Source organism: Cervus canadensis, chromosome 30 (genome assembly GCF_019320065.1).
Source record: "Cervus canadensis isolate Bull #8, Minnesota chromosome 30, ASM1932006v1, whole genome shotgun sequence".
NCBI classification, from domain to species: domain Eukaryota; kingdom Metazoa; phylum Chordata; class Mammalia; order Artiodactyla; family Cervidae; genus Cervus; species Cervus canadensis.
In genome coordinates, this window is record NC_057415.1 from 16,357,627 (window position 1) to 16,378,791 (window position 21,165).

At 40.7% G+C, this 21,165-nt stretch overlaps 1 protein-coding gene across 2 annotated transcripts in view; it reads left to right on the forward strand.

Moving 5' to 3' along the window:
• The first annotated feature begins 1,189 nt into the window (after positions 1–1,189).
• HABP4 (hyaluronan binding protein 4) overlaps positions 1,190–21,165 on the forward strand; it is a 34,578-nt gene continuing 14,602 nt past the window's right edge. The window contains exons 1-5 of one of the 2 annotated variants that reach the window (XM_043453425.1): positions 1,190–1,658; positions 6,127–6,289; positions 12,505–12,666; positions 12,877–12,945; positions 14,848–14,931. In XM_043453425.1, coding sequence (XP_043309360.1) covers positions 1,298–1,658; positions 6,127–6,289; positions 12,505–12,666; positions 12,877–12,945; positions 14,848–14,931 — 839 coding nt within the window. In that variant the 5' untranslated portion in view covers positions 1,190–1,297. The remainder of the gene's footprint in view (positions 1,659–6,126; positions 6,290–12,504; positions 12,667–12,876; positions 12,946–14,847; positions 14,932–21,165) is intronic. The other variant, XM_043453426.1, reaches the window with a different exon arrangement.

The window sequence follows — 21,165 nt, forward strand, 5'->3', positions numbered from 1 at the left end:
CTCCAGGCACAGCTACCTGACACCAACATAGTTCTGGCCTTATAAAACATGCATGCTCACGCTTAAAATTTGCTTCCCGCTGCTCCTGGAATAAAGATCAAAATAAGGCTCTCCCCCAACTCTTCAGTCTGGAGAAGGAAATGGCAACCCACTCCAGTATTCTTGCCTAGATAATCCTGTGGACAGGGGAGCCTGGTGGGCTGCTCTACATGGGGTCGCACAGAGTCGGACACGACTGAAGCGACTTAGCATGCATGCATGCATTGGAAAAGGAAATGGCAACCCACTCCAGTGTTTTTGCCTGGAGAATCCCGGGGACAGGGGAGCCTGGTGGGCTGCTGTCTATGCGGTCGCACAGAGTCGGACATGACTGAAGCGACTTAGCAGCAGCAGTAGCAGCAACTCTTCAGTCAGTTCAGTCGCTCAGTCGTGTCCGATTCTTTGAGACCCCCACGGACTTCAGCACGCCAGGCTTCCCTGTCTATCACCAACTCCTGGAGCCTACTCAAACTCATGTCCATCGGGTCAGTGATACCAACCCCCCAACTCCTAGTTCATTTAATCGGTTTTCTTTGAGCTTGAATGGTTGTATTCCACCCCACCTCAGACTTGTGCACTTGCCACTACTCCTGGCCCTTGTTATCCTTCATATCTCAGCGTAACAGTCATTCCCGTGGGAAAGCCTCTCCAAGCTTCTTAAGTAGGTCATAGAGAAGTCTGTGCTTTTCCTTCAGGGCACTTTTCTGCCTGAAGACTAAGATCTTCCGAAACAGGGAGCTAGTCTCTCCTACAACATAACACCTGGCACATAGTAAGTGTACACTGTATAGTTGTCGAATCAATATACACACTTCAAAGAAGAGTGGACGATGATAAATGCGGACCCGGTCCCAGAGAAAACAACAAATGACGGCCGTGACCCACCAGCATGGCCCAGCAGCCTGGACCACAAGATTCGTTGCTCCTCCCAGCAGCTCCGCCCCTTGGGTCCAGCCCCTCCCTGCTGAGTCGTGGGGCGGGGCATAGAGGTCGCCTGACGTGACAGCAGCCGGCCTCTGATTGGACTTCCAGGCGTGCAGGCTAGGAAAGGGGGCGTGCCCTCGTGCGCTGATTGGCTGGTGGGAAGCAGCTAGGCGGGCGGCGGCGGCGGTGCGGGGGCGGGCGCTGGGAGGGACGGGACTGGGCAGGGCAGGGCTGGGAGGGCAGTAGCTGCGGGTAGGATGGGTCCTCATCGCCGGCTTCGCTGAGACTCGCTCGCGTGGGCTGCCCGCGGCGGGCCCGCAGTGGCCGCGGCGGCATGAAGGGCGCTCTGGGAAGTCCTGTGGCTGCGGCTGCCGCAGGCGCCGCGATGCAGGAGAGTTTCGGCTGCGTCGTGGCCAACCGCTTCCACCAGCTGCTAGACGATGAGTCTGACCCGTTCGACATCCTGCGCGAGGCCGAACGCCGGCGCCAGCAGCAGCTGCAGCGCAAGAGGCGCGACGAGGCGGCGGCGGCGGCGGCCGGGGCTGGCAACCGCGGCGGCAGGAGCCCGGCTGGGGCCTCGGGCCACAGACCCGGCGCGGGCGGCGGCCGGAGGGAGTCCCAGAAGGAGCGCAAGAGCCTCCCGGCCCCCAGCTCGCAGCAGCCAGACAGCCCAGGGGGCGGCCCGCAGCCGCCCGGTACGCGCGCCCAGCCCGGCACCTGGGTGTCCCAGGGTGGGCGCGGTGGGCGGGAGGGGAAGGAGAATGGGGTCATGGAGGTCACCCCTCCTCAGCCGCCCCAGGACCTGCTACTGCGAGACTGGGGTCGCTGGAACCTATTTCAGAAAGGGAAGGGGGCGCTGGGAAGAGTTGACCGAAGTTGAGGGTCCCAGTGGCTGAGGAAGGTGGGGAAAAGGACAGGGTGGGGGAAGTGTCACGCCCCTTCTGGCCTTTCCCAGTCCCTTCTGGGAGCGAAGGAGAGTGCTGGCTTGGAGTAGGGGGTTTCTGAACGGTGGGACTGAGCCTTTACAAGTTGGGCAAAGTTGAGGGATATTTCTTGGGTGGTGTATATGGACGAACACTGGGGTCGCTGCCTCAGGGCTCTCAGATCTAAAACTAGCAGGGACCTTCTCCATCCTCCAGCCCAACCTCTGCAAGATTCACGTCAGGATGCAAAAAGGAGCGTCGTGGGAAGGAGGGAGGGGAGCGCCTCTTAGGGAGAATGGAGGAGGGCGCACCCGGCCCCTGGGGGTGGCGGCGAGAACTCGGGGTGTGTGAAATGATCGCCGGGGTGAGGAGCTGGAGCCTCTGTGATGGAGGGAAGGCCTGGGTGACCGCGGGGGTGGGCTGTGACGTCAGGGCCGCGAGCAGAATGCGGCGGGGCTTGACGCGGGGTCCCCGGCGCCTTCCAAGCTCTGTGCCTTCACCCATCCATCTCCCTTACGGTGACTTACAACAGTCATCTCGCACGGGTTTTCAGTAGAGCACGTAGTGTTGATGGCTTGTGTAACTTGTCATTAACTCAGGCTGCTTTAAGAAGAAGCGTTTTTAACCTTTTCAACAAGAATATTCAAAGTTCCCCACTCTCTGCTTAGCCAGAATGGCCAGTGCAAAGCTTGGTGTACTACTGACGGCATCTAGGCACGGATGGTGCTTAAAAGTCGTTTCTCACCTGAACCGCTTCAGTGGTAAAGCCTCCCAAGATTCCACTTGTGTTTCCTCTGTTTTCCAAAAAGAATATAGTGGTCCTAAGGTTTCCGAAAAAAGTTTTAAGATGCATGATTCGACCACTCCAGCCAGTGTTTGGCAGTGTATTCAACTCGGCTTTACGGGCTTGTTCCTTGCTTGATAAAAATTGTCAGCCCAGTCCTGAGAGAATAATTCCTGACTTGAGTGTTGGGGCCTTGACTTCTGCAGCTAGGTAATGTTTACCTTTATCTGTGCAAAGCTCAATCCAGCAGTATCTCTTGAGAATCAGAAAATTAAGTCATTATAATATTGACAATTATTTTAAATGCTGTTGGGATATCCCAAGATTTCTTGATAGGCAAGTACATAGATGAGCCTATTTAAACAGTGAGTGAGACTTGAGATGTAGTGTACATTTTGTATATGTTCTATTTTTCTCTTAAATCTATTTAGATAAATAACATAGTAATAAAAGAATTGGACAGGCTAAACTTTATTTTTTAACAAGTGAAAATATGTATTATCTTTCAGTGAGAAACGGAATTTAGTTTTCTTTGTTAATGTATTGCTTTTTAACCTTTTTACTAGTAAAATTGTCATGCATTTTTGTTGTATTTTAAACAATTCAGAAGTGTATGAAGTAAAGTGAAAATTCATACTTTTCTTACTGTTAACACTTTGTATTTACACATATAAATGCACAGAGCTACTTATTTTTTTCCCCTAAATTTCGGATGTTATAAACTTTGTTGCAGCCTGCATTTAGCATAATAAATAAACTTAGCATTATAATGTAGTATGCTAATAACTTTTTCTGTCAATTGTTTATAATCCAGGTGATCTGGTTTTTGAGATCTGTATTAAAGAACTTTAGTTAATTTTGTAGTTAGAATGGAAGTTTTGTAATTCTAGTTCTTTTTCAAGTATGTTATTTCAGGAGAAAACAGCTTATTAATTTCCATTTGTGCAGTTACTGTACTGAATTTATCTGTAATGGGTGTTAGAGAGCTACCCTCTCAAGGTTTTGTAGCCCTAATTGATATGGACTGTACTTCTCTAACACTCAAATATTTTAATTTTATTTGGCTATTAAAAGTGAATGCTTAGTGTAGACAAGAGTCAAAGTCAAAACAAGTTTGACAAATAACAGAAACATTAGTCACAAAAGGATGTGGAAATCATAAGATTTTCCCATAGAAATAGATTTTTAATATCCTTCACTATTTAACAGTATAGACCTTTACTCAAAAAATTTATTCTTTAAGTCTTCAGAGGCTGTTTCAGCTTTGCTTTTCCTGGCCTTTCAGAACTTCCTCCAAGTCAAAGCTCAACTTTATTTCAGGGAAATTGCACTGTAAATTTTACAGTATTCTGTCTCTTTATGTGAGCTGGGGTTAGATCAGTGATCAGACTGCATATGCCAGCCTTTTATTTCAAAAGGGCTAGTAAAATTCAGTGTTTGCATTATCCACTTGGAGCTGCTGATCCAGCACAGAACGACTAGCTTCAGTTGCAGTTCTGATCTCTTAGTAGTAAGTTGTGGGAAAAACTGGACCTCTATTATCTTTGTATTTTGGATTTTGGAAGGAAAATGAAATGTTTGCAGGGTATTGATAATTATTCTAATAAATTGCCAGGTCATATTTAATGCTTTTCAACTTATACACTGAAGCTTTGGAAGACGCTTTAGTTTAAAGTATGTAGCAAATGTCTTCTTAAGTTTTGAATGATGAATTCCAAATTTAATTGATACAGTTTTAAAAATAACTTTGAAAACTGGAAGGTGGAAATAAGCTCTTACGTAATTCTGTGGTTAAGTGGAGATAATTTAGTATATTCTAAGTTATAGGTTATGGATGGGAAATTTGAAACTGTATTAAAATAACTTTTTACATTGAGGGGAAAGTATTATTACTGTTGAGCTACTTGCTGATGGCTATTATGTCATAGTCTATTACAGTTTTCAACTTGTTAGTTAACTTTCATAATAACATTTTTGCCTTACATTTTAAATGTCTCTTCCAAATTTGGTCTCTCTTAGTAACATATGTGCCCTTGGATATGGCTTTGCATACTCCTGGACAGCTGGGTATGAATGTTGGTCTCTGTTTTGTTTCTGAAATAAAAGCATAATGCTTTATTTATGATAACATCTTCCCTGTATCCTAAACATGTCACAAGTTTAGATTGTGGCTTCAGGATTCAAATCAGATTTGAGCATTTCCTAGGCTATGGGACATTAACTTAAGATTGAACTTAGATCTGTTGTGTAACATTTCACATTTCAAGTAATCAGCAAGTAATAAATTGTATAGTTTTGTGTTAGTGATGTTGCAAACATGATTTTTGCTTTAAAATGAGATCAGTAAGCTATTGAAACTGGGTTAATACTTACATGTGCCTCCTTTATAAACTTTTGGTAGAAAATATTAAATGGGAAAATAGAATACAGGTAAACATATATTCCTTAAGAGTCATGAGTATCTCCTAAGTAAGAAAGGAACCCAGTAGTTTAAATAATACCCATTAATTCAAACACACTTAATATATTTTTACAACCATACAATGAATGTGAAGGGTGACTTATACCGAGAAAAATCGAAGCTGCTAAAATAAAAATTTTACATAATGTTTGAGATGGAGACCTATTAAATGTATACAAGGAAAGAATAAACACATTTTTTGAAGATTATTTAAGAAGTAACAATGTTCTTCATAATACATTGATATTTACCAAATAATAGATGCCTTGAGACATGGACTCTGCTGAAAATGTTTAAAGTGTCAAAACTGAGAAGAGTGAAGGGAGAACAGAGAAGACTGGAGTGGCCCCAGCCCCAGCCTCCTCACTGCCGGCCTCTCCATGGGCAGGAGATACGCCTTCAAGTGCTGGCTGGCCCTTACATGAGTTGGCAAATACCAACTTGGCCTCATATTTGAGAAGTGCGATTATAAATGTATCAATCGCATCAAAGAACAGGAAAATCTGTTTTCAAATGAGAAAAATTATAATGGTACAAACTATTTAAAAATGAAAACTTTATTAGGTAATGAATGATAAACTATAGGCGGGATTCCAAATGCAGGGTATTTGTCTTTTACTTTTCTGGAAAGACCTTAACTACCATGTTTTGATAAAGCTGCTCTTGTGAAATGTAGTTGATATAGATCTTCAATAGCTATCACAAAGTCATTGTGAGACAATTTTAATTGTAGGTTAGTTGCTATAGTTTATCTTATCATACTGTCTAGGACATAAGGGAAAGCATATGCTTCAATGGTAATGTCAAAGTTTTATTAAAAGACAACTCTGGGCAGTAGTAGTATTAGCAACTTTTTTTCTTCTCTGAAGTTTTTCAAACTTCCCAAATTGTCCTATGACATTGATTTCTAGAAAAGTGAAATTTAAAAGTACCTGTAATAACGGGCTGCTGCAGACTTTGGGTTCTAGTTCTCCTCTTTGATTTCTCCCTCTCAGGCCAGAAGAGAACTCCCAGAAGAGGGGAGCAGCAAGGATGGAGTGATAGCCGAGGGACGGAGGTGACACTTGATAGAGCAGAGCGGAGATCCTACAGAGAATATCGACCCTATGACACCGAGAGGCAGGCGGATTTTACACCTGAGAAGTTTACAGATGAAAAGTAGGTGCTGCAGGCCTCAGCTTGGAGGGTTGGAGGAACCAGAAGGATTTTCAGAGGACTATGGGCCTTTGCAAACTTTTGGTGGTGCCAGTCCTGGGAACAGTTTGCTGACCTAAATAACAAATCATACTGCTTTAGATAACAGGTGAAGGATCTTCCATCGGTTCAGGAAATGATTACAAAATAAAAAGTGGATAATTTATTGTTAACTTTGAAAGACATTCTTATAACAAACTCTACAGGAGTATGCTAAATTTCCTTTTGCAGTTTAGGCCAGAGGTATAATTATGTTCTTGATTTAGTAGAACTAATTTGGGCCACTAATGAATTTAAATTTATGATGAAATTTGACCAAATATCTGATAGAATGTGTGATGCCAGTTTAAGGCTTCCATGCCTTCTCTAGAGAGTGCTCTGACCTGGAAGATGGTCTCAGGCTGATACAGTCTGAGTAATGTGGCTGTATGTGGGCTGTCATACCCACCTGAACCCAGAAAGCAGTTTTTAATGTCATGTTTAGCATTAACAGGATGGATACGTGCTGCCTCAAGTTTTTAATTATTAAACCTACATAGCACTGGGTTTAGGTTAAAACAAAACTACTTGTGAATCACATTTAAAGGAATAGAAAGTTTAAAAAGCTAAAAGAGACTAGAATAGTGTACAGTTTAATGTCAAGGGATCTGTTGTTCCCCAAGTCTTTTAACTTCTTGACTACGTATTTCATTACACATTCAAAACGGAGATGGTATATCTGCCACCATGTTAGAGGATGAAGGCAAGAGAAAGGTTTAATTCTGCTTTTTGGGGGTGATTAGTTCAAATTAGCTGTGCAATGACTGTAATCTGCTTGCTTACAGAAAGCCTTCAAGATCAGAGTTGCTTATTTGGGGAAGCATTTGTGTATTTTTCCCCTACTTCAGGGATTTATTCTGTGGAAATAAAGAAATTATAGCTCAAGTTCCCAGCTTTTTTAGTAGCAAAATTATGAGTTTTTTTTTTTTTAAAGGATAAGTCTTTATATGTTAACATGAAAAAAAATGCCTTGTTGAGGGACAATTTACAGAAAGTTGCAAGAATTGTATAAGAAATCCCCATATATCCTTGTCCAGATTCTCCAAAAACTTTTTACTACCTTTTCTTTATCATACTCCTCCCTTCCTCTCTCCTCCTCTTTCTCCTTTTCTCTCTCTGTTACACACACACACATACACACACACATTTTTTTCTTTGGCTTTTGAGAGTAAGATGCAAGAATGTTTCCTAAAAGCATGGTACAGTTATCAAACTCGTTAACATTGGTGCAATACTTATTATCTAATTATCTGAATCATGTAATCTATAGTCTACTTAAACTGTACCAATTGTCCTATTAATATCTTTTTAGCAAAAGAAAAAAAATCAGAGTCCAGGAATGTGCATTACATTTACTTAGTTATTTAGGCTGCTTTGGGTCTTTGTTGTGGTACACGGGCGCTTCTCTCATCGGGGCACACGGGCATGCATCGCAGAACATGGACTCTAGAGTGCACCGGCTCTCCAGTTGGGCTTAGTTGCCCCATGGCTTTTGTTTGGGATCTTAGTTCCCCCTGACCAGGGATTGAACCCACATCTCCTGCGTTAGAAGGCAAATTCTTAACCACTGGATCGCCAGCGAGGTTCTGTGTATTGCATTTAATCTTAAGACAGCTCTTTAGTTTTTCATTTATTTATGGAGTTGACATTTTTGAAGAACATGAACCAGTTATTCTGTAGAACAGTCCAGATTTGAGTTTGTCTGCTGTTTCCTCATGAGACAAGGTTCTGCATTTTGACAGGGATACATTAGAAGTGTGATATCTGTGTCCTTCCCAGTGTATCATGTTAGGAATATGTAGGAAATGTTTACTTTGAAGGAAATTTGAAAATATTTTTTGTGAAGTCTTGCACTATCAGAAAAGATAATTTTCCTCTTTTCTTAAAAAATACTTTTCTTTTGATAAACAGCCATAAGATCGTTAATAAAAATAATTTTATAGTCACTTTAGAAAATTAGGAAAATGAATAAAATTTTAAAAAATTTAAACCACTCTTTTACCATTTGAGAGGACTACTCTTCATCAATGCATATACACTGAGTACTATATATTCATTCTTTTCCACTTGACAAGTAGAAGTCATTAATGATGATGTCATGGACAGTGTTGGTAAGCATTTCTAATGGTTCTGTTATGATCTTTTGTTTGGAGTATTATAATGTAATTATTCCATTAGTGTTGGATCTTTGCTCAGCTTTCAGCTTTTTGCTTCATGAATAATACTCAGTAGGCAGCCTTTTACCCATATAAGGCCTTTCCTAGATGTAGTTCTTAAAGTAGGAATCCCAGTTAGGGTCTTAAAGCAGTGGTTCTCCACTGAGTATCGTGTATCTAAATCTGGGACCCAGTTGGTACTTCAGTATGAGGTTGGATTGGTACCTGTAGTGTGAAACAAACATTGGAGGGGACTATTAATACATAGTGACAAATCACCATGCTAGTAACATGTCAGTTTATTCTGTTGCTGTTAATAGTAATCTATAAGAGCATTTCTCATAGCACTTTCTGTAGACTTCAGTATGATAAAAGTTTGATCTTTGTTTATTTGATATCTATATATGTTTATTGGGCATGTCTATTGTATATAGAATTTCGATAATCTTAACAGACTGCTTAATTCAGTCTTTTCAATTTATGGATAAGGATATACCCAGAGTTTTAGTGGCGTGGATTTTTATTCCCCAGAGCAGAACATAGTTTTCATATAGAAGCAATAGCCACGGATGGTGCTGTGAGTAACTGTTGTGTGGCTTAGGTACAGAGATCAGCCGTGTCACTTGTATATATTCTGGGAATGCAGCTACTGTTTTTAATGTGGTAAGAATTTTTCTTTAGTCTCCAAATGATGAACTCTTAAGTAAACTCTTAGAACAGACTGTTAGGAAATTAGTCTGGATAATTATTCTGTCTCCATACAGTTTGATTCTTTCTTTGGCTCTTTCTGCAGTTTACTTCTGGTCATTTAAAGTCAGCTCCAGTCCTAAAAGAATCACTGACTCAGATGTCTAAATTTTTTTTCTTCCTCACCAGGAAGAATTTTTAAAACTTGTTCAGTTCAGTCGCCCAGTCATGTCTGACCCCATGGACTACAGCATGCCAGGCTTTCCTGTCCATCACCAACTCCTGGAGCCTTAAAACTTGTGGCAAAATGATAAAGAATCTGCCTGCCCAAGCAGGAGATGCAAGAGATGCAAGTTCGATCCCTGGGTCAGGAAGATCCCTTGGAGTAGGAAGTGGCAACCCACTCCAGTATCCTTGCCTGGAAAATCCCATGGACAGAGGAGCCTGGTAGGCTATAGTCCATGAGGTCACAAAGAGTTGGAACACAACTGAACACATACACATGACGATGCATCACATGAAATTTTATCATTTTAGCCACTTTTTAAGTGTACAGTGCAGTGGCATTAAATACATTCTAATTGTTGTGCAACCATCACCACTATCCATCTCCAGAAAATTTTTCATCTTCCCAAGCTATACCCATTAAACATTAACTCCCAATTCCTCCCTCCATGAACTTCATTCCCTTTACCTGCAAAACCTGTACTCATGTCTACTTCTTAGGACTATGGTAAGAGAGTAGATTACAGGGATGTAATAGATGGGGAAACTGGAAACAGTGAGAGACTTTATCTTTTTGGGCTCCAAATTCACTGCACATGGTGACTGCAGCTATGAAGTTAAAAGACCCGCCTGCTCTTTGGAAGGAAAGTTATGACCAACTAGACAGCATATTAAAAAACAGAGACATTACTTTGCCAACAAAGGTCTGTCTAGTCAAGGCTATGATTTTTCCACTAGTCATGTATGGATGTGAGAGTTGGATTATAAAGAAAGCTGAGCACCGAAGAATTGATGCTTTTGAACTGTGGTGTTGGATAAGACTCTTGAGAGTCCCTTGGACTGCAGGAGATCCAACCAGTCCATCCTAAAGGAGATCAGTCCTGGGTGTTCATTGGAAGGACTGATGTTGAAGCTGAAAACTCCAATCCTTTAGCCACCTGATGCGACGAGCTGAGTCATTTGAAAAGACCCTGATGCTGGGAAAGATTGAGGGCAGGAGGAGAGGGGGACAACAGAGGATGAGATGGTTGGATGGCATCACTGACTCAATTGACATGAGTTTGGGTGGACTCCAGAATTGGTGATGGACAGGGAGTCCTGGCATGCTGTGGTCTATGGGGTCACAAAGAGGCAGACACGACTGAGTGACTGAACTGAATTGAACTGAAAAGTGGGATGGGACGGTTGGCCCAGTGCAATATTGTTTTCTTTTTGCTTGTGAGTATGTCACAATAAAGCTTCCTAAGTGGAGTCGAGGATTTCTCAATGCTTACCAACCTATGAAAAAGTAGAGGATATCTTTTATAAGAAGGGAATTATAAGGAAGCACTTGAGAATACATTTAATTGGGAGGTGAGGTGGAGGTGGGGTAAACCTGTGGGATAAAGAAAAATTATTTAAGGGATTAAAATAAACCAGACCACAAAGCTGTTTTGGGGACCAGTTTCAGTTACTATCATATTTTTAATGAATTTGTTATTTTATCAGTATCTGATCTAGATTTCATGTACATTTAAACCTAATTTTGAATATTGGCATTATTTTCCACATATGGTTTTATGCTTCATTTCCTCTCAGTTTCTAGGTAGACTCCTTTTATGGCCCTGTCCAGCTTCCTGGTTAAGAACTTACTAAAAAAAAAAAAAGAACTTACTTTTCATTTATTATTGTTTTAGAACTCTGCTTTAGATATTTACTGTAATGTGGAATCATATTCTACAACAGTCTCCATTTAAAATTTTGGTTTTGGTCAGAGGAGGTGGGAGACAGAAAAAGCCCACTTGGAAACTGATTTAGGATGATGTTTCTTGAAAGAGACTGGCATAAAGTCAATGATCAGTGCTTCTGTATTTTTTCATCTTTTTGAATAAGGAGAATTGTGAATTTTGTGTCTTTTTATCCACAATCTATAGTAGCTTTTTAATGTAACATTTTCAGCCCTAGAAGTAGACTGGAATACATCTCCAGTTCTGGTGTTTGAGCCACTAATGTCACTAGATTTCAATAAGTAATTTGTTGCTTTCTATGTTTTTCAAAGTCTTGACAAATTAAAAAAATATACGATTTATCTTATTAAACTAAGGTTTAACAATGAAAAAGATGAGATTCTTCCTGCAGAAGCTTTGAGTCTGGTGGAGGAGAAACAAGTCCCCATAAAAAGTGACTGTGAGCAGATGGTAGCAGGGAACAGTGAGGAGAAGCACGCACAGGCCCTGGATCCAGGGGGTGTGGCAGGGGAAGAGTGAGAAAAGGCAGATTTTTTGCTTGGATACTTCTGTGATGTGAGTTAGGGACCATAGCGGGACACTAACCCCTTGGTTAGTGTTGGTCATGTATCCTCAGGGACATGAGGTGACATGGAAGAATGTCCAGGAAGTAACTGTCTTTATGACCTGGAATCAGAGAGACCCCCAAATGAGAGACACAGGGGCACATGAAGGGGTCACATATCAATAGCATAGAGATGAGGATGGTGTGTGCAGGAGTGGGGAGGCGGGAATGCTGATATTCCTAAAGACAAATGGGTGGGTATCCAGAAGACGGGTATCTAAGACATGTTCCTTAAAAAGACAAGATGTGGAACCTTTCTTTATATGTGACTATAGTGCCTGGCTCCGAGAAATCGAATTGGGTGCCCAAGAAGCAGGATGAGTACCTTGTGAATGTTTGGATGTTACCTATTGCAAAAATAACTTTTTAAGGACACAGAGAGAGAGAGAAGCCAGAAAGAGCAGAGGAAAACTAGTAGTTGGCATTATCAAATGATGCATAGGGGTCAAATGACCTAGAGACAGAAGTGGCTACTGGATTTAACAACAAGGACATCATCTTCAGCTATTATCCTCATCTGTGGGCATGAGTTATAATTAATAAACTGTATGCCAAGAGCGCACAACAGTGTCAAAGGTAGTATGTGCTCAGTAAAATTTGACTATTAATTTATTATTCAAGCCACAAGTTCTTTCCAACATACTATAGCCATAATGAACTTCTAGAATTTTTTTTTCTTCAAAAAAAAGCCTTAGCTCTATAATTCAGTTCACCATTTTTATGGTACTCATTTCTTCCTAGACCAATTGACAGGTTTGATCGAGACAGACCGCTGAGAGGACGTGGAGGCCCAAGAGGGGGCATGCGAACCAGAGGCAGAGGTGGTCCTGGGAACAGAACTTTTGACGGTTTTGACCAGAGAGGGAAACGAGAATTTGAGAGATACGGTGGGAATGATAAAATGTAAGTTTCTTTGTAATGCTACCTCTTTAAGATCTTGGTGTAATACATGGTGTGCATCTGTCGTGTGTTAATATTTAGTTGACTTTATATTAGTATGCAGCTATTCCAGAGGAAGCTGATACTAGGACAGCTTTTTTGATCAACTTTTCTCATTTGGAGATTGACTGGAGACTCGTTTCTAGTTTAAGGGAACATTCTTTCTTTGTCTAGAGCAATCAGAACTGAAGACAACATGGGTGGATATGGAGTTCGCACCTGGGGATCAGGTAAAGATACCAGGTATGGTGCAAATATGTATCTTCTGTGAATCTGCAATTAAGTGGAAATATCTGGACCTTTATTTGCCTGTCTTGAAGATTATGTCCTCTGTGGTATGCTTGTGGTGTCTTTATACTTGTGTGCTTTATGTAGAAATTGAATTTAAGCTTTTGTTTCATGAGATAACTTTTTAAAACAGGTTTGCTATGTTGTAGTTAGATTTGAAACTTCTTTCAAAATTCTTTTGTCTTATTTTAGCCAAGCAAATTTGTATATTTGTTGATGTTCCAAGCACATGAAGCTATATATTTACCTATGCGTCAGATTGCTTTTTTAAATTCCTGGATTTTCTATACTTTATTTCTCTGTGACCTTCCACAGTTTTTGTGTATATTTCATCTTGATCTTATAAAATTATTTGCAGATCCAAGCTCAATGACAAGTTTCACCTGAGGTTCAAATCTGCCATTTCTCTGAGGTCTTACGGTATCTCAGATTTGTACCGGTTTTGCTATTTGGGGAGGTACTTGGTTCTGCTGTTTCTGTCCTTTCAGGGCTTCAGGGAAATATGAGGAATGAGTTGCTCTAGGGTGTGTTGCAGGACAGGCTTTACACAAGCTTGAAGGCTTGAGATCAAGACTTCCACATTTCTTCTTTTGAAGAATTTAAGTTTTTTACATAAACTTATTTTTCTTAAATTTTTATCCTTAAAAATAAATGTATAAAATAACAGCAAATGTAAAGTTAGATTTACTATCACTGCATATCTGTGTTGTCCTTGAAAAGAAACTTGTTAAATGTTTACAGATCTTTTCATTTTGTCTTATTTTACTGTGATAGTGTATTTTTAAAAATATACAAGTACCTTCTGAATCATCTGATTTACCACCTTATTTAATACTATCACCTCATTTCAGTTTGCATTTCAATTTAAAATCATTTTGGCTCCAAATGATTACTTGCTCGAAGAGGTAAGTATTGGCGTTGGAAGTGACCAAAATGTGCTCCTAGTAGGTGGTATGTCCCAGTGTTGAAATGACACACACCCCATGGCACTTACTTTGGATTGGTTTGTGAGTTATAAAGTCAAAGCTCTTAGGCGGTAATAATCTGTAATTGAATGTTTTCTTGTAGCATAAGACTTTAAATTCTTATTTAATACATTGAGATTTTGATTTGCCACCATGATATAGTCCAGCCACATACCTAGTCACTCAGTCACGTTCAGTTCTTTGCGAGCCCATGGACTGTAACCTGCCAGGCCTCTCTGAGTTTCATGAGAATGAAATTTCTTTTGCTAATACTTTTTAAAAAAGCAATATTCATATAGGATTAATATCAGCATAAAAATTAAGATTATGCAGTTAAAATTCAAATTGTTTTTCATTGTGCTCTAATTTCTAATCTGTAGATTGTATATTTAGATGTGACGGTATATAAATTAATGTTCCAAAGCCTTATTTTTCTGGTATCACCAGCTTTTTGTAATCCTACACATTCATTTTTATGAAGTGTTTCCACTTTCTTGCCATTTTTTAAAGTTTGATATGGCATATTCTTATTTATTATAAGTCATTTAACACATGTTGAAAATTTTTATGGTCCCTGTTAATATTTGGAATTTCCTAGGATAATAACAGATTTGAATAGTTGTTCTGGTCCTTTGCAATCTGTTCTTAATTTTAGTCCATCAATAAAAACTTGTATTTATCAAATACTTTTTACATTTTTGGAAATAATTTATATGGATTAGCAATGAAGAGCATTTTTTCCTCTTTTTATTTTGATGTGGGTTACTTGTATGTAGATATTAATTCCTTGAGGGAGAAAGGACATTGAAGTGTGTTTTTTTCTGTCTTGAATATAGAAGGGCATTGATGTAAACAGATTTGTGTGACTAGACTGGTTCTTGCCTCTTTGCAGTGACACGGACCCGACTGCCCCCATGGAAGAGACCACAGTGGTGGAGGAGTCCCTGGGCCCCCTGGAGGATGAATCTCCAGCTAAGTGGGTATTTCGTTCATTTTCCCCACTGGGCTGTTGGTCTTTTTCTTAAAGATATATAAGAAGTCTTCATAGAACAGGAAGCTCAGCCTTTTGTCATATCACAGAGGATTGATCTTAATGTGTTAATGAATAATCAAACTAATTAATTCAAATCATCAGCAGCCTGTACTGTAACTAGTCTCTCTCTCTCATCAGTACCCCCATGTTTTGTCCTTTTATTTTCTTCTGGTCCCTCCTTCCCTCTCTTCTTCATGGAGCTTAGTTCCTTAGTCCATCTCTAGCACCCTTGCCCTTGGGATCTATGAGTACCTTGCTAGCAGAATCCACCTCCTGGACAACTGATAGCCATCTGCCATCTCTCTACTTGTACCCACAGACTGAATACTGCAAGTCCCTCAGCAGGGCTGGTAGGAACTCCTGTAAATTCCTGATCACATTTTGAAATGAGCCGTCAACACTGCCCAGCAATGCCCATTTCTTGGATTTACTCTTCCCCCCCACCCACTGCAATGACCGGTTCAGTTCTTCTTGTCCCCTCAAAGCCCTGACACTGCCTCCCACTTTCTCCTTCCATCCTTCCAACACTCACACCTCCTCTTTTATTTTCTGAGTATAACTTTGCTTCCTGTGTCACAGAGAAATTTAGGAGCCATCAGATGGGAACTTCACACTCTCTCCGGGGCTTCTTTCCTCATGGTAAAATAGAGGTGCCATCTCTCCACCAACCTCTTCAGCCTTTGGTTCCTATTTCCTTCTGACTTCACTGAAATCTCAGTTAGCTCCTTCCTTTTTAGACAGGCTCACCTTCTTCCCCCCAAATCTGGTCTTCCAACCAGCATTTTATATGTGCTAAGCCTCTCTTGTTTTAAGCCTCTTGCTGCCCCTGCATTCTCATTCACCTTCCTTTTCGGGGTCGTGTGCACTCTCTCTTCATTTCGCCCCCTTCACGTCCCCTTCATTTTATCCTCACTTCACTCCAGGTCTGCCTCTGCCCTCACTACTCTTTTGAAACAGTCACCACATGTCTCCAGAGCTAACAGATACTTCAGTCTGCAACTTTCTTATCTCTCAGAACATCTGACTTTACAAGCATACCTCAGAGATATTGTGGGTTTGATTCCAAACCACCTCCTTAAAGCTAATATCACAATAAAGTGAGTCACACAATGGTTTCTGGTTTCCTAGTGCATGTAAAAATCATGTTTACACTATAGTGTAGTCTATTAAGTGTACAATAGCATTGTGTCTAAAAAAACCCAATGTGCATACCTTAATTTAAAAATACTTTTTTGCTAAAAGATTGGTGTCTTCAGTGAGTTATAATCTTTTTGCTGGTGGAGGGTCTTGCCTTAATGTTTTTGCTGACTGATGGAGCTGGTGGTTGTTGAAGGTTGGGGTGACTATGCAGTTTCTTAAAATAAGACAACAATGAAGCATGCCATATTGATTGACTTTTCATTTGAACACTTTGAGGCCATTATAGGGTTATTAGTTGGCCTAATTTCAATATTATTGTGTCTCAGGGAATAGGGAGGCACCAGGAGAGAGATGGAAAGACCAGTTAGTGGAGCAGTCAGAACCAGGTATAGCAGTTACTCATTGTGTTCATTGTCTTATGTGGGTGCAATTGGTGGCATTCCAAAACAATTACAGTAGTAATATCTGTGGATCTTGGATCACAGATTATCATGACAAATATAATAGTAATAGTAATGAAAAGTTTGAAATATTTCGAGAATTACCAAAGTGTGATGCAGAGACATCAAGTGAGCACATACTATTGAGAAAATAGTGCTGCTAGCCTGGGCTGCCACAGATATTTAATATGTTAAAAAGGCAGAACCTGGAAAAAAAAAAAAAAAGGCAGAACCTGGGAGCTCAACCCCGCGCTCTGTGACAACTTAGAGGGGTGAGATGGCATGGGAGATGGGAGGGGGATTCAGGAGGGAGGGAACATGTATATACCTGTGGCTGATTCATGTTGATATATGGCAGAGGCCAACACAATATTGTAAAACAATTATCCTCCAATAAAAAAAATAGGTTTAAAAAAAAAAGAAAATTCTGTGAAAAACAAACAAAAAAGGCAGACCCTGTAAAGCACAATAAAACAATGTATGCCTGTGTTGATTTCCACTTAACCACAACCATCAGTTCCTCCCTTGCAGGCTCAACCTTGTCTTTCTGCTCTTTTAAAATGTTGAGTTCTTCAGGGCTCTGTCTTAGACCCTCTTCCCTGTGTCTGATGTCTGTTTATAAGGTCTCATGCACTCCTGCAGCTTGAATTGTCATTTATCTCCTGACTCCGGAACATATACCTTTGGCTCCAACCTTCAATATGGATTCTAGGCCCGTGTGTCCACCTGCCTCCTGGACATCTCCCCATCGGCATCCCAAATGCTCCTCATGCCCACCATGGCCAGAACTGAGGTCCACAGACCCCATTTTCATCGTGTGCTTAGTCACTCAGTCGTGTCCGACTCTTTGCAGCCCCATGGACTGTAGCCCGCCTGGTTCCTCTGTCCGTGGGGATTCTCCAGGCAAGAATACTGGAGTGTTATGCCATGCCCTCCTCCAGGGGATCTTCCCAACCCAGGGATCGAACCCAGCTCTCCCGCATTGCAGGCAGATTTTTTTTTACCTTCTGTGCCCCATTCTCGTTAGGTGTTTCTATCTTTCAGAATAGCATCACCACTTATCCAGTTGCATAAACCAGAAACCTAGGAGTCATTCTTGAGATTTCCTTCTTCTTGACCTGCTGTCTCTCCAGAATCCAATCTGTCACTCTACCCTGAGGATTTGTACCTTTTTATATCTACCATCTCCACTCACCACCTTAGTCTCAGCTACTGCTGTCTGTTCTCTCACCAGAGCTCCTAAGGGGGCTCCCTGTATTCTCCGCTTCTGTCCACTTGTTCCACACCAAAGTGGCTTTCACACTGCCATTCTGATCAGCATGCTCCCACGAGGACCCTACCCCCAGTGGCTTCCTGTCCTTTTTCTGTCCCTTGCCCTGGCCTGCGCAGTCCTGCGTGGTCTGACTCCCAAAGAGCCCTCAAGTTCAACATGCCTATGCCTTCTCCACATGTTTACCACATGGCCCTTTTTCTGTTCCCAAGCACCTTTCTCTAGCTCCTAAGCCATACCTGCCAAAAAGCCTTCGCAAGTGCTGTTTTCTTGTTTTTCTATACTTCTCCTCTACAGCCCCTTCACCTATTTATTTAACTCTTACTCATCCTTCCGCTGTGAAGAGGCAGGGTGTCAAGTGGTTAAGAGCAGAGACTCTGAGCCAGTGTTCTGGGTTCAAATCCCAGCTCTGCTATTTACTAGTTTGGACAAGTTATTTATTTCATTTTTCTGTGCCTCAGTTCTTTTCATCTGTAAAATGAGAATAATAATAGCATCTACATCTGAAGGCTGTCAGAAGGGTTGGTTGGGGGTGCATGAGTTTCACGTGGAGTGGGGCCAGCTATATAAACATCTACTATTAATATTGTTACTTATTACAAGAGTAAAGTGCTGCAATGATGATTGTGAAAGCTGTTAATTTACTATTCAAAACAACTAAGAAATGTATTTAATTAAAGAAATAGATTAATAGTTAATATGAATATTTAGACACTGAGTTAACCAAGGAAATAGATCAACAGTGTATATGAATGTTAAGAAGTGAGTTAACTAGATACCCTCAGAAAAATTGGATCCTTTTTGAGCCAATAAACCAGTTATACAAGTTCAGATAATGTAAGGCAGAATAATAGTAAATTACAGCATAATTATAATCTTTAGAATTAACTGAGGTATTCTAGCATTCATAGTGTTAGACAAAATCTTTCGATTAAATCAGTTATTCTGAAAGACAAAATAAACACTTAATGATGCTGGTGGCAGTCTCATTGTCTGCGATATCCTGGCGGAGCTAGTCAGCAAATCTCTCTCTCTGCTGACCGTGGTGGACAGTGAGCATCCGTTTGGATTTGCAGGAGCTTCAGGGCACAGCAGCTGTGCTCTAGTTGCTGAGCATGCTGAGAAATTCGTGTTTCTGCACTGCCTTGTCCAATTTTAAAATTATTACTACTACCATTTCTAATAATACAATTGCAGTTTCTTATAGTCTCAAAATTAGGCTTGTAAATACATCTTAGGATGGAGATGCTCTCTGGTCTCAGCTGTGTCTGGATATTGATCAAGCCAGAATGTATATTCAGGGAGACTCTTGGTTTCTTACTTCTTGCTGTGCTCACTTGCTCTGAGTCTTTGCACCCCGTGGACTGTAGACTTCTGCTTCTCTGCCCTTGGAATTTTTCAGGCAAGGATACTGGAGTGTAGTGCCATTTCCTATTCCAGGGGATCTTCCCGACCCAGCAATCAAACCTGCATCTCTTGGGGTCTCCTGCATTAGCAGGCAGATTCTTTACTACTGTGTCACTTAGGTGGTAAATTTAATGTACCCTCACATATGCTCAAACCCATGACCCAGAGTGTGCATACATATTCCTCAAATTGGACACATTTTGTTGACAATTATGTGTGCTATGACCTTCCTTCCTTCCTTGATTCATTACAGAAGTATTATATGTTTCTTGTCTTGTGGTGTGCTAATGTCCGAGGATACCTGTGACAACTTACTGTGTTTTGCTTTAAGAATAAATTGAACATTTACCGAGCATTTTTTGCCTGTTAGTAACTGCTCTAAGTGCTTCCATGGCTTAACTCACTTAATCTTTTCCTGCTCGTGAAGGAGAAGGTACTGTTAATTATTCTAATGCTGAGACATATAGGTTAGACAGCTTGTTTTTTGTAGGTAGCAGAGCCAGAATTTGAACCAGATATTGTAGCACAGACATTCATGTTCTTAACTGTGCTGAGTGGCACATGCGTGCTCTGTTGTGTCCAACTCTTTGAGACTCCGTGGGCTGTAACTTGCCAGGCTCCTCTGTCCATGGGCTTTTCCAGGCAGGAATACTGGTGTGGGTTGTCATTTCCTTCTCCAGGAGATCTTCCCGATCCAGAGATCAAACCTGCGTCTCCTGCATTGACAGGTGGATTCTTTACCACTGAGCCACCTGGGAAGCCCTATATTGAGTGGTAGGAAAGGGTAAGAGTACCATTTAGATTAACTTGCTATTAAGAACTGCAAATGGGAGAAGGTGGTTCTGTAAGCAGTTAAAAAGCTGCCAGGATCGCTGAGGATTTCCCTGTTCAGTAATATGGATCAACAACTGCCTCCCATCCTTAAAAATTATTAACCACGAGAAGAGAATGGTGAGGAAGCATTATTACAATATATCTGCAATGAATTATTTTGTACTTTGTTTCCAAGCATATTTGCTTAGACAATGAAGATTATTATGTACTGAGTTTTCTTAATGCAGGACTATACCTCTTTGAAAATGTTTATAGCAAATTTATAAGGAACTCAAAGTTTATCATGAAATTCTCTTCCCTTTCAGTACTTTGGAAGGAAGTAGGCGGTATTATTTACATGTTAGGTTAGATCCATGTGTTCCAGTCAGGTATTCACTGAGTAAAGTTTTATGTCTAGAACCCACTTTTCCTTGATTCCCATTTTCACATATTCAGGTGAAAAGATAACTGCCTGAATGGAGATTTCGACATTTGAACTGAAGATTTGTATGCTTTCTCTGTCCACATCTCAACTGTCTTCCATCTAAGCATTTTTTCTGCCCTCTTATTCCCTACATAGCATAGAGGCTGAATGTTGGCTTTGGCGATAGAATGACTGCATGTGAAACTTGTTAGCTATTTGATAGCTGTATGATCTCCCTTCTTGATTTTCTTACCTGTAAAATGGAGCAGTTAATTTTGTCTGACTTGTGGGATTAATTATCACAGGCAAATTAATGTAAGCACTTTGAAGAGCATCTGGCACCTAGTAAACATGCAGTGAATGTTAGTTTTATTACCCATTTATTTCTCCATAAAGGTAACTGTTGTTAAAACAGTTTTCTATTTCTTCTGTAATTTCACTCATTTAGAAATAAAATGTATTATTATCAATTTTACGTATAACATTGTTCTCAAGTCATACATTTGACACCTTATGTTTATAAGCAGTTTTGATGGAAAATTCTCTCCAAAATTTTTCTGTCATAAACCAAGAGCTGTAAATATATTTGAATTACTCAAAAAAAGGGTTGTTGACTTTAGAATGATAGCAGTTATGATGCTTTTATAACTGTTAGAAATATACTTGCATTAGTCCTTCCTGAA